Source organism: Rutilus rutilus, assembly GCF_951802725.1.
Source record: "Rutilus rutilus genome assembly, chromosome: 1".
Taxonomy (NCBI): Eukaryota; Metazoa; Chordata; class Actinopteri; order Cypriniformes; family Leuciscidae; genus Rutilus; species Rutilus rutilus.
In genome coordinates, this window is record NC_140209.1 from 46,849,001 (window position 1) to 46,863,565 (window position 14,565).

Sequence of the window (14,565 nt, forward strand, 5' to 3'; positions counted from 1 at the left end):
TAGATCATTGAATCGGACAAGACCATTAACATCTCTCTCAAAAAAATGACCAAAGAGTTTCGCAACTTTTCATTTTCCGTCGGTCTTAGTACACGATGTAACTACAGAAGAGTCAAGTTTTAAATAGGAAAAATATCGAAACTCTTTGGTCATTTTTTTGAGAGAGATGCTAATGGTCCTGTCCGATTCAATGATCTATGCTAAGCTATGCTAAAAGTGGGACCGCCAGACCCGGAGTTCGGCTGAATGGATTCGAAAGGGTAAAACTCAACTGTTTAACTCTGGGGGAGTTGTAAAATGAGCCTATTTCCAAAAAAAGTGGAGTATCCCTTTAAGGGAGAGTCCACCTCACCTTTGACCTCTGTGTTAGGAGATGGCTCACTGTGCTCAACATTGAAGTGAAAAGCATGTTCGTTGTCCTCAATGCCGTCGACAACCCTACAGGACAGACACGAGGACATTAGTGCATCAAAAATCAATATTATCTGCTGTCAATATCAATAGTATTTTATATGAGTGTTTTCTTCTAGAGGTAGTGCCACTGAAAATATAGTTAAAGCAAAGAATACAAATAATGAAATAATAAAAAAGTAATAATGAATTCTGGTTTCTTCTTACCGCGGGCTCAGGTCCAGAGGGCTGACACAGTTCAGGGTGGGAATGAGCAGTTTGGCTGGTCTGTGGCAGAAGCTGTTGTCTATTCTCTGGGCGGGAACTGCACCTGGAGACAGATCCTCATGAAGTGGCATCTGAGGAGCAGGGCTTTGTACCCGGGAGCTTTTAATGGGCGATCTGCAGAGACGGAGCATGCTAAGGTGCCGGAACTCCTCCCCTAACATGGTACTCAGATTAGCCTGAGATGAAGGACCACCCAAGCCAGACAGCAGGGGCTTCCTGCCCTGGTTGTGTCCAGCATACTCCTCTTGCTCTGCCTCCACAATAAAGGGTAGCTTGGAATCGTCAAAGCGTTCCTAGGAGAGATAGAAAGGGATAAAAACAAAGGTAATGTGATTTAGAGGCCACTGGTTGATTTGTTATTATTCTTTTATCGTATTACCAGTGCAGAATATATTTGAATGTGTCATAATCACAGCCTTAAAGGCTTTATGAATTGTTTTTGGTTCATTTGCAGAACACAGGAAATGCATGAGTGTTTAAGTGTGAGAAATAAATAGAAAAAGGATTCTTAGAGCAAGTAAGCTACTTGATTAATATTATTTTTTGGAGCTCATAAGAAGCATACCGTGCAGTTAAATTGGGATTACTGAATTTTGGCCTACACTGATGAAAATGGTTCTGTGACCCATTTTGGCCTCTTCCCAACATGCACAGGGGCATATAATTACAGTATGGTGAAATGTTTTTACACTTTTGGGGGCAGATTTACTAAACAAGGCAAATCAGCGTGAGACAGCGATTCCAAAACACCACCGATGGGACTGGAAAGTTCTGCACGTGATCTACTGATGACGAACACAAATGAATGAACACAGACGCAGTCAGATCATTTTCTTAATGACCAACGCAATCTACCAGCCCAGGTAGCGTTTGGTTTAAGACGTGCTTTTTTGGGGCGGTAAATAATGGCGCAAACACCAGTAGCCTACATTGACAGCGCAAACCTTAGTAAATCACCTTGCGCGATTCATTTCAATACTCTCCTCCCATACATTTTGCGTCTGAAAGGGAATCTCCTACATATGCAATAAGGTCAGCCGCAAAAATAACCATGCCTTTTCAGTGCAAATTTTTCCACTGCGTGTCTTTAATAAATCCTAACAGTAGTTTTTTAACGCCAAAAGAGGATTTGCGTTGGCGCAAGCTGTTAGTAAATCTGGCCCTTGTTGTTGATTTGGTTGCCATGTTTAGAAATTAAAAAAGTATTAAAGGAATGTTTTGTGACATCAGGACGACTTTATTGCTTTATTAAAATGATTCTCCATTTTTTTTTATTATTTTTTTTATAAAACAAACAAAACACAAATGTGTTTTTGTCTTATGGGTGTGCATGTGTTAAATATGCATGTGATGTTTTCAATAAATTTGTGGTCAAACATTTAAAAATAAAAATAAATGAATAGCCTACTTTTATTCAGTAAGGCTGTATTAGATTGTTAAACAGTCACAGTAAAGACATTTATAATGTTACAAAAGATTTCAAGCTAATCCAGTTCTTTTGATTCCATTCATCAAAAACGCTAAATATACTCTTTTTAAGGTGATACAACTTAAAGTCAGTATGAAGTTCTGTCATTACAACTCTGGGAGATTTTGGCATGGTAATGGACATGACAATGTTGATATATTTGGTCTTGGTGGAATAGATCTGCTACGGTGCTGCTGCTTTTATTGCTGCTGCTGTGGCAAGAGCAAGTACGGGACTTGCTACTGCCAATACATACACAGATGCGCTGCTGTGAGCAGGTAAGAAATGCTGCTGCTGTACAATATAGCACACGTAAATTACTCGTAGCAGATCTACACAGGTGGAGCTGGGGAAGGTGGAGGGTTCATGAAAGCGCGCTGCAAATGCTGACCAAGTATTTTAAGGTTGAGCTACAAGCTCATTGACTACTGATAAGCAGGAAACAATCAGCTGTTCCCTATAGATAATGATGTGATTGCAAGCTGATTGAGGCTGACCTATCAGCTTGCATCATCTATAGTTTCATGGCAGAACTTTGTATTTGCGAAAGTCTTTTCGTCCCTATAGTGACATATATCCAAGTGAAATGACTTCTCGACAACAAGAAAAAATGTAGGGCGGGACTTGATTTTGTCCATGGGGAATTGATTTGTTTGCTGCATGGTTGTGGTTTGCTATTGCTGTGATGTGAGTGACAGGTTGCCCCACCCTTGCGCAGGGGGATTGTTAAAAAAATTATAATAATGATGTGCACGGATAAATAATTTATAACATACTGCAATATTTCATAAAAAAACAAGAATTGTCGATTTTGTTTTTTCATGGTGACATTAAGAAATGTTATTAGAGCTACTTAATCTAAATTCAAGTCATGGCAAGACTTATTGTTGACATCAAAATGGCAAGTTGACATGTTTACTTCAGAAATGTACATAAAAAATAAAAATAAAAAAGTAATCCATGAAACTGGCTGCCTTTTTTAAGGTCTATGACCACCTCACTTTTTACTGTGTGAGGTTTCAAGATCTCTCTGCTTTCGCAAAATAACATTCAAAATGATTTATGAGTCACTGTTATGTGCATGTCATCGTGTTCTTCTGAGTTTGTGTGAGTGTGCTTCTGTATCCTTCCTTTGGTTTGTGTGTGTGTGTGTGTGTGTGTGTGTGTGTGTGTGTAGCTGTTCTGATCATTAAGACAGCTGGCACAGCAATGAGAGGAGGGTCAGTGCCACAAACAGATTGCTAATTCACCTAATTCAGACATCCAGATGAGTTGCTGTCTGCCAGCTGTGATGTCGCACACACACAGCGTCTGCAGTTTAGAGTGACACTGATAATTGGAGAGCTTATATAACGTGGCCGTAGGATACAGTTATGGCAAGGGGAGGCGCATGTGTGCGAGCAGTTAATCAAAAGGTTAAAAGAAATGAGAAAAAAAAAAAAAGAGTCAAATTGATGGACAATAAATCTGCTTGTTACCTGTGGAAGTCGAGTTGACCGAGAGAATCTGGCATGGCCCTGTTGAGATAAAAGAAAATCCTGAGTACCATTGTGACTAAAGCTCAAAATGAATACAAATACACACTGCCAACGTACGAGAGAAAGGAAGTCAGGAGGAAGTCAGTAGATTGATAAAGTTATATAATGGTATTATATAAATCTTTAATACAAGTCTCAAAAATATGTGACTGCCGAATACTGGCCACTGGCCAGTCAGAAATATTCCAGATTCCAGATTTAATTAGCATATAATAATTATTTGAATATGTATTCAAATAATTGATTTAGAATTTTATACACACTGCGGTCAGTAAGATTTCTTTTCAAAGAAATGAATACTTTTATTGAGCAAGGACGCATGTTCTTTTGAACTTTCTATTCATTAAAGGAACACTCCACCGCTTTTTGAAATAGGGCTTATTCACCGTCTTTCCTACATTAGATAGGTGGGCAAACGCATTTTTGTTTCAGTGCATGCATTGTTTTAGTTTGGAAGCGCCACTGCTAGCTTAGCTTAACATAATGAATGGAATCCTTTGTTGCCAGCTAGCATGTCATGAGTAAAAGTGATAAAAAAAATAAATAAATAAAAAAACGAATTACTTCTTGTGGCCTGCGTATTCACAACGAGTACAAATAGCAATGCAGATTAACACTAGGCGATTTCCTAGGCAGATATTGACTTGGGACTATATTGGGGTGAAGCACAGGCGAAGCACTGCTACTTGGGCGCAGAGATATATCACACTCACCACCAGTTCGTGTTGACTCTCATCCTCACGTCCTCAGGCTGTTGAGCGATCGCAACCTCCTCCTCCTGTCGTTCTATTTCCAAAGCACACAGCTCATCTTCTGAAAACTCTGGTTCATAGAGGTATGGTTCTCTTCACTGTCTGAGAAGTCACCCTCTTCGTCTCTCACAAAATCCGCCATGTTCATCGCCATTCACTATGTCTACTGTAGGAAAAATAGCCGGCTACTATTCACGCTGGTATGTTGACGGAAGTTGGGGGATTTCAGGTGTTGTGTGATATCTCTGCGCCCAAGTAGCAGTGCTTCGCCTGTGCTTCCCCCCAGTATAGACCCAAGTCAATATCTGCCTAGGAAATCGCCTAGTCTTAATCTGCATTGCTATTTGTACTCGTTGTGAATACGCAGGCCACAAGAAGAAATTCGTTTTTTTTTACCACTTTTACTCATGACATGCTAGCTGGCAACAAAGGATTCCATTCATTATGCTAAGCTATTGGCGGCGCTGCCAAACTATAGCATCAAAATAAATGTATCACGGTTTCCACAAAAATATTAAGCAGCAAAATGGTTGTCAACATTGATAGTAATAATAAGAAGAAGAGTTTCTTGAGCAGCAAATCAGCATATTAAAATGATTTCTGAAGGCTGCTGCTTACTTTCTGAAGTAATGACTGCTGACAATTCAGTTGTGCCATCACAGGAATAAATGATATTTTAAAATATATAAAAATAGAAAAGAGCTATTTTAAATTGTATATTTATTTCACAATAAATCTCTTTTTACTGTATTTTTGATCAAATAAATGCAGCCTTGGTGAGCAGAAGAGACCCCAAACCTTTAAACGGTAGTCTATGTACACAGTTATGCATTCTAAGTATGTACTGAATATATGTAAAATACATTGATATTTTGAAATTAAGTAATACATGATTCTGTTTATTTTCTAAATAAATTATTAAAATGACATTAGATAATGATTTGACTTAAAAGGACAAGTTCTGTATTTTACACTTAAAGCCCTGTTTTCAGATTGTTCTGATGAAATAGAACGGTTAAGATTGAAATTTGGACACATGCTGCTGTCCCGAGAATTTTCGGTTTCTGTGGTAGCACCCCCCCCCACCTCCACAATGGCTGCATAGGTGCACTGGAACAATCCTTCCTAAAACACATTAAACTTTCGTTTACAAAGACGTGAAACTCACCGAGTGGTCAGGGGTGTTCACTGATATGCTCACACAAAAATCGCTGCAAAAGATGCTTTCCAACAGGTGTTCCAACTGGGGACCTATTTTTCCAAACGCCTCACACCCGTACATTCTTCCGTTGAAAGCTTCCGCGACTGCATAAGACTACAGAAAGAATACAAACAACCCCATTTCCGTTTCCGGCGGCGGAGTAATACCGTACCTCACAGCACATCCAATACAAGTCAATGGAGTTGGACAAAAACTACGATAAAACCTGTTGGAAAGCATCTTTTGCAGCGATTTTTGTGTGAGCATATCAGTGTACACCCCTGACCACTCGGTGAGTTTCACGTCTTTGTAAACGAAAGTTTAATGCGTTTTAGGAAGGATTGTTCCAGTGCCATTGTGGAGGTGGGGGGTGTTAATTTAAAGCACTTTACCTCTCTGAGGTTGTAGGTGAGGTTGTGGTGTATGTCCTCATTGAAGCGGCTGCCATATTCTGGGTAGAGCTCTAGAACCTCCTGCAGTGCTCGGACGCTGATGTACTGCAGGTCACAGTAGGTCAGAGCCTTCACATCTGCATTAGCTTTGATCACCTGATCCTTCCCAGGCAGGTCAGCACCAATCAGGTCTCCTTTACCTGTAAACAAGACAAACATTTTATTACATGTGAGCCAAGCTGTTGTTTGATTTAATTGTGCTAAGATAAACAGACCACATGCAGAACTGAGCTTATCACTTTAATTAATTATCTATCACTCTATCAGTTTGACTGCCAGATGTCTATTCATTTGGTTTGAGTTGAAAACAGCTCCATCAACTGCCACAGCTGGCACTAACATTTAATTGTTTTAAAATATTGATTTGTCTAGATGTAGCCTGCTGGACCTAAATGGACTGAAAGCACTGCCTGTAGGAAGCTGGTTGGATTTGTATTTCAAGATGGGGGGGGACAAGACCCTTTAAAGGTGCAGTAAGTGATTTCTGAGAAACGCTGTTGAGGTGATCGGACCGAGCACCACAACACACTTGTAGCCAATCAACAGTAGGGGGCGTGTCCACTCATGATGGGGGAGGAGAGAGAGTGAGCAAGAGGGAGATTTGAACAAAAGATAGATGGCTGAGAGACATTACAAAAGAGAAAAGCTTAGAGAAATATCACTGGAAAAAGAAGGGTTATGATCAGACACGAGCTTTAGGACCTGAAAACATTTGAGAGTAACATTGGTTTTGCTATGTTTCACAGAACCAAGATATGCTGTTGCTGTAGCTATAGTAACCAGGACTGTTTTGAGTGTCATTGTTTGTCTGGAGTTGCTGTGCTGCTGGTGACAAACAAACTCTTGCTTGAATATACTCTTGTGTACTGTATGTTCCATTTTCTTCCTTGTCATTCGTTCATCATCTTTACTTTATTTTTCAAGTATTATTTTTTCTTCAGGTCAGCTATGATAAAGAGACATCGGCTGCGTCCGAAATCGCATAATCTCTTGAGCAGGTACTTATTTTGAATAAGTAATAAGTACTTCACAACTGCTAAAAAAGTATGTTCGATACGTCTGCTGTTGAATGTAATCCGGACGCGCTACATTCGCATTATCATGCGACCTACCAGCATCAGTTGCATCGCTTCACGTGCTATTCTCAAATCCTCTCCCGTGGCCTCATGAGATAGTACATTTTCCATCGTATGCACACTTCAGAATCTCACTGGAAGCAGTGTGTCATACAGGTACTTTTTGCCTACTGTTTTATGAGTACTGTGAATTCGGACCAAGCGTGCCGCACGAGCCCTGAAAAGTGAAGCCAAAACGTCTCGATCGCCCCCCGGTGACTGGTCCTAGTATAGGTCATAAGCCCCGCCTCCCCGTGTTATTCAACGGGACGAGAGACCAACTAAACAATTAAATTACACTTCAAATATCTTTTTTCCAAAAGTGGTTTCTTTCATTTGCTGTCGTTTTTATCACGCTGATGTAAGTTCAAGTGTCTGTTTCAAAAATAAGTTGGTTTTTAGTTAGTGACGTGATGCGGTGATGTAACGTCATGATTGACAGCTGTGATTGACAGGTTCTCGAGCGAAGTAGTCACTGAAGCACCAACGGACATTTTTTCGGGATCTTCGGAGGACTGAGGAGATTGTATTTACTTTATTTTAACAAGTCTCTTGTCGTACTGCAATACATTTTTTTAAAAGTGTGCAGAATCCACTCTCCCTGAGTGCATTCTGCGAGAGTGAGGGCGGAGCGCTGATTTCGCGGCTTTACTTCCTGCTCACTACTGCGCAGGTCTGGTCCCGAGATCGCTACTGCGCAGACTCAAGTTCCAATATGTCAGCGCCATATCAGGACTCTGGCGGCTTCAGTTCTCATCAATGGAAGAGAGCGAAGGGGCGTCGTCCATCTTTTTTTACAGTCTATGATTCGGACTGTCACATACTGTTTTCGCCTATTATTTAGTAGGGAAGTATGTGACTTCGGGTGCAGCCTTCCGCTCTTATATTGCGTGTTTGTGCATTTTGGGGGCGGAGCAATGAAAGGAGGGGTGTGTTTGGTCGAGCTGATTTCAAAAGTGTTTCTCAAGAATCGCTTACTGCACCTTTAGGACAAGTCGCTTCACTTGGTGACTATTTTGGTAACGCCCTTAGACAGCTTTTTTCCATGTGGATATTTTTCTATACCATCTCTGGAACCTACCTAGTATGGCAAGCACCATGCCGTCCTTGAGGACCTCTAAAGACCCAGAGCAGACGAAGTGTTGCGCATGCAGGGCGTCTCCATGGCGAATCAGGTACTCTCCAGGTGCACAGAACGAGGTCTTAATGTGCAAGGATAGTGAACGCAAGCACCCTCTACTGGCAGAGGAGAAGAGAGGCAGCTGCAGAATGTCTTTGTTCAGGTGCATGGCGATGTCTGCCCGCAGCTCGTCTGGGAAGTCATGTAAAAGCTAGTGGACAAGTAGACAGATGGATATTACCCACAAAGATCATGTTTACAGTTGTAAAACAAAGAGGCTGTTGTACTCTAACACTGTCCAAACTGATCATTATGCGATGCGATAGTAATCTTGTTTCAGTCGAGTATTAGATGAGCTCATCCCTCTTCTTAGAGATCAGAATCTCTCTTTCAGTATGATCTCAAACAGATGCAATACCAGCCGTCTACAGTAGCATGCTGTTTTTCAATAACAGCATAAACTAGTAGCATGACAGATGAGAGTGTAAATTAGCTAGGCCACACTTGTCAATTGTTTTTTTCTTCCAGATACACATCGCAGGGGAGTAACTAATTTGTGCTACTAGGGCTGCACGATATTGAAGAAAATTGCAATATGCGATAACTCATTAAATAATGCGATATTCAATATGCGATACGATAATGCTTAAAGTGTGTAAAATAAACTTAAATGATCTTTAAAATATATTTAAAATTATATAACCTACATGTGTGTTTCACATTCTTTTTGTGACGAGAAAACATCCCTACAACTTCTGAAAGTGAACATCTGTGTTTTACTGTAGCATAAGAAGTGTTATTTTTACATCAGTGTAAACCACAGGGTTTAGGGTTTCAGTTTATTAGGTTTATTTAACAACAGAAACTGAATAATTAAATGTAAAAATAAAACACTGCTTAGTTTTCACTGTATGAATGAAATATATACTGATTCTTAAAGCTACAAAAGTTATTCAGCCAAGAGCTGTGAGTGATTTTCTCTTTGTCTTCTGTTCATGACCACAGTTATTGCAAGCTGTTGCGATATGCATATCACGATATGTACATTTGCGATATTTCAATATATTGTGAAGCCCTACTACTAACGAAACTTCATTTTTAGTAATGTGACTGTAGCTCAGCTGCTTTGATAGTAGTGTAGCTTTTATAGCAACATGCAACTTTTGCCTTAATACTGTTTTGTGCACAAAGCTTTACAGCTGAGCAAGCTGAAGAAATAATTAAATACACACTTCTAAACAAATCTCTCTAGAAAAGATTGATTTTTAGTCACTAATTCAGAGTTAATTCAGATGGTTCATGTAAATCAACTCAAAAGAACAATTCACTGATTCTTTTAAACCCCTGCAAGGAATTTTCCATACAGTTTTTACTTAAAAAACTTAATTTACTTTTTTATCATCTACCAACTCAAAAATTTAAATTGGATTGTTTTTCTATTTTTAGTTATATTTAATTTATATTTATCTCATTCTAGTTATTATTTTTTACCCCATAAGGACTGCTCTGATTACAAAAAAATATTCACCATTGAATGTCTTTATGTGCAGTCTTTATATACACTACTGTTCATACACTATGTTCGGAGTCGGTAAGACTTTTTAATGTTTTTGAAATAAGTCTCATATGCTTTACTGCTCAAGAAACATTTCTTATCATTATCAATGTGGAAAACAGTTCTGCTGCTTAATATTTTTTGTGTGGAAACTGTGATACTACTAAGTAGCTTCTCATACACGCCACCTAAGCTTCCTTTAGATATGGATCTTTTCACTGTGGTCTATCCAATTACCATTCTTATTGCTTTAACAATGACAGTTTTCGGCATTAGTGTAATTCTGAGAAAGCTATAATTAGTCCATTGAAAGTAGATGTGACCCAGATCTTTGCTCATGAATTGTCCTCTATTTGATGATGCTAGTATATTATCAGACTCTGATGGGGGCTTTTACACTCTTAGAAAAAAAAAAGTTAATTGGGGTTCTATATTTAACCCTTTATTTTGCTCTTTAATGAACTCAATAGAACACTTTATTCCAAAAAAAATATATAAAAATAGATTCAATCTGAGCCTCCACACGATTAAATATTAAAGATAAAGCAAGTGAATTAAACTGTCATGCCACTGTGTAAATATTTTAGTCATATGTTCGGCAGCTCCCACTCAAGAGCCATGGTCATGTGATGGTTTGTTGGGTCTCACCTCGTTTGCGTTGATACCATTGTTGACAGACCAGGTGGTCTGGAAGTACTCCAGCATGCGCTGTTTCAGCTGCTGAGGCAGGCGATGCACACGGATAAAGTCCTTCAGATCCTTCATGCGTGTGTGGTAGAGCGAACGACGAGAGTACATGCGCTGGATGATGGCTGTCACATTACCAAACACCACCGCATGCATCAGGGCTGTGACAAGATTGAGAGAGTCTGAATCATCTCAGTGAACAATATGTTCTGCATTTTAAATTAGACACCAAACTTTCCAAAATGAAACACTTGCTTTTTTTTTTTTTTTAAATGGATATCAAAAAGAGGCTTGTTTGACCTACAAACAAGTTAATTATACATTAGGCCTGAAATATGCGCTGGTGAACACACCCCCGATAAGCATGGTGCAGATGGAGAAGATCTTCTCAGCGTCTGTGTTGGCACAGACGTTTCCGAACCCGACACTAGTCAGACTGCTCAACGTGAAGTAGAGCGAAGCGATGTAGGCGCTGCGCAAAGATGGGCCGCCAACTGTACCATTCGTGTAAGGAGTCTCTAGACGCTTACCCAGCTCCTGCAGCCAACCTACAGACGACAGGAACAGAGGAAAAGAAGAAAAAAATAAGGGATTGAAACTTCAACTCCATATTGACTTGAAAATTCAGTGATCTAAAAAAGAAGCTAACAGTTGATTTACACTAGCTACCATTCAAAAGTTTTGGATCAGTATTTTTTTAAATAAACATTTATTCATAATTAACTCATTAAATTGATCAAAACTTATAGTAAAAACTTTTATAATGTTACAGAACATTTACATTTCAAATAAATGCTGTTCTTTTAAACTTTATATTCGGAGAAAAATTCCCATCACAGGAATAAATTACACTTTACAATATATATATATATATATATATATATATATATACAAACACACACATTAAGAGCAACCTTCCACTATGATAATTATGAAAAATATCCATCAATAAATAGAAGAGATATGGCCGCCAGTTACAACTAAATAAATGTTAAATAAATGTTTGAATTTGTATGTATATGCTTACATGAGTAATAAATTAGTAAATTGTTTGAGGTTTAAAATGTGAAAATATATTTAAATGCGAAAAGTAGATGTGCATGCAACAAAAGGCACTTTAAATAAATTAAAAAAGAACAGTTCTCTATTTGAATATATATATATATATATATATATATATATATATATATATATATATATATTCAAATAGAGAACATTTCTTTTTAAATTGTCATAATTTTGTACAATATTACAGTTTTTATTGTATTTTTGATATGGTTTTAAACATAAGACTCAACAAATCTTGCTGACCCAGAACTTTTGAATGGTAGAGTTAATACGCAGAGAAAACATACAGTCCCTCACCGATGTCCCAGGTCAGGGGGTCATTGCTGGCAAGCTCTTTGCGTCCGATCACGTACCAAACACATGCCAACCAATGTGCCAGCAGGGCAAATACAGACATTAGTAGTGTCAGGACCACAGCACTGTACTGAGAATAACCATCAAGCTTCTGCAGCAAGCGCAGGAGACGCAGCAAACGCACCGTCTTCAACAAGTGCACAAGGGAAGTCTATAAAACAAACACACACATTAAGAGCAGCCTTCCAAAATATCCATCAATAAATAGAAGAGATATGCCAGCCAGTCACAACTAAATAAATGTTTGAATTTGTATGCATATGATTATATGAGTAATATATTAGTAAATTGTTTGAGGTTTAAAATGTGCAAATATATTATTTAAATGCGAAAAATATTTATATATTTTTGTTGGTGTTGTTGCTTGTAGATGTGTATGCAACAAAAGGCACTTTAAATAAATTTAAGCATACAAGGAAAGAGTCAAGCAGACAAAACAACCATATTTTATACTATTTAAAACTTTAATATGTATTTTTACCACTGAGATGTTGAATAAATAGAGCAGGTCAAATGGCAGAGCAGCGATGAGGTCCATGATGAACCAGGTAGTACAGTAGTGCAAACAGATCGAGCGAGCATCATAAACCACCTGACCCGCAGGTCCAACGTAGGTGGTTCGGAAATTCAGAATGATATCTGGGGGGGGACGGACGACAAGCCCTTTTTAGAAATATGATTTGTTAACAGCATTGAGAAATCAAATAATATTACTCACCAGAGCACTCACAATTTTATAAACAGTGTCCTTTCAACTGAAGACAAATATTGACTGTGGATGCATTAATATTAAAACATGCTAATTGGAGTGATGAAGCCTTGTACATGCTGGACTAAATAAATATTCATGGATCCTGTGCAGATTCTCATTACATAGAACATTTAGTGCTATCAACCAATTATTTAACCACATCTGTGTACATGAGATTTATTAAATTACTGCTGGCTTCAGGTCACAGTGGGGCTTCTGCACTATTATTTTTGCATAAAAAGAGACTCAGTTTTATGCTTTTGTGTAAAAAGCAGATTATATTGAGAGTGTGGATTATAAAGATGGTCTCAGTTGGAAACGAGGGTGTGATTGTCACTTCGTTAACATGTTTAAGGTGAAAGCAGCTCTATGGGGATGTCAGAAGTTAACACTGTTTAAAAATGGAACAGAGGTGGAAATGAACCCCAAGAACAGATACATGTAGGACACAATTTTCCACAAAATCAACAACGGTGACACATACCGAGGATGAAGAGCATCTCCACAGCTATGTCGCTGACGATGGTGGTTCTGGAGGCCGAGTCACAGTCCGGGTCGTCTTGTTCGCTGTCATCGGGGGCGGAGAAGCAGACGTTGTAGGGGACGGTGACAGCTACATAAAAGGTTGCAAGGAGGATCAACCAATCCCACAATGCTTTGCACAAGCTGTAATGAAGCAAAATGAAGCGGGATTTCTGCACCGACGCCACCTTGTATTCCGGAAGAGTTGGCTGTGAAAAAACATGCTGTGAAAAGAACATGGGAAACACTTTATTTTTACATTGTCATTTTTACATATATTACATGCAGTTACTATAGTAATAATAACTATAAATTAAACCAAACCAAACCGTAATATCGCTCAACACTTAAATGTATAATTACAGTGTAACAAAGAAACCTTAAAATAAAGAAATGCCACAAAATGCCTCCAAATGTATTTGAATTATAATAAACCCTACACATTTCAGGAAAAAAAGTAGGACATAATCATTATTACTAAGAGCCTCTTAAGTGGAAGGGTTTTCTTTTTTATGCGCAAGCAAATTATTTCTCAGCAGTTGGCGATTTGAGAGTTGATATGAATCATAAAAGCTGCATGCAATGTCTTCTCAGTAATTTGCTTTTTAGAGAGTAGTTTTTCTGACTTTTATGACGGCTGATCCAAATATTCTTTAATACATCTCTTGTGTGAATGTGGGCCACGCTGTGCCTGTATTATTGGAGTTTTTAAATTAACTGGTGACCCAGCATGCCCAAATGTTCAATGTGCATGTGCTGCCACCTCTTTAAAAAGAAAACGAATAGTAGCCTAACAGAAGTTGTTTCTCGCTTTATTGTTTCTCACATTAAGCACAAACCAGTAACCTTTTAGAACGTTTGGTTATGATGGAGAGAGGTGGGCTACCTTGCTGCTAAAGACTGAACCTCAGCTAAAGTTTTGTTCTCACAGTTAAAACCATCTGAATAGATAAAGTTAAACTTTTCAACAAAAAAAAAAAGCCCCTTTTTTGCCCCCATCTTGCCCCTTTTTACAAGATGTAATATAAGTCTCAGGTGTCCCCAGAATGTGTTTCAGCTCAAAATACCCTACAGATAATTTTTTATACCATGTTGTAAATGATACCATTTTTGAGTGAAAGGAAAACCTTGCTGTTTTCATGTGTGTGTCTTTATATGCAAATGAGCTGCTCCGTTACAGCTCGTGCCTCGGATACTCTGCCGAAAACTAACAAAACTGTTTGGTTTTGATTATCATCTATATCGCGGTCATGCTCACGTGACATTGCAGTTCTTTATTATCATGACAGTAACAAGTTTATTAT

At 38.5% G+C, this 14,565-nt stretch overlaps 1 protein-coding gene across 1 annotated transcript in view; it reads right to left on the reverse strand.

The window, feature by feature from the left end:
- kcnh4a (potassium voltage-gated channel, subfamily H (eag-related), member 4a) overlaps nucleotides 1-14,565 on the reverse strand; it is a 31,776-nt gene that overhangs the window by 3,167 nt on the left and 14,044 nt on the right. The window contains exons 5-14 of the mRNA XM_084423998.1: nucleotides 13,224-13,485; nucleotides 12,470-12,627; nucleotides 11,932-12,139; nucleotides 10,920-11,114; nucleotides 10,528-10,727; nucleotides 8,286-8,535; nucleotides 6,030-6,229; nucleotides 3,625-3,663; nucleotides 619-971; nucleotides 353-438 (exon numbers count right to left, since the gene is read on the reverse strand). Coding sequence (XP_084280124.1) covers nucleotides 353-438; nucleotides 619-971; nucleotides 3,625-3,663; nucleotides 6,030-6,229; nucleotides 8,286-8,535; nucleotides 10,528-10,727; nucleotides 10,920-11,114; nucleotides 11,932-12,139; nucleotides 12,470-12,627; nucleotides 13,224-13,485 — 1,951 coding nt within the window. The remainder of the gene's footprint in view (nucleotides 1-352; nucleotides 439-618; nucleotides 972-3,624; nucleotides 3,664-6,029; nucleotides 6,230-8,285; nucleotides 8,536-10,527; nucleotides 10,728-10,919; nucleotides 11,115-11,931; nucleotides 12,140-12,469; nucleotides 12,628-13,223; nucleotides 13,486-14,565) is intronic.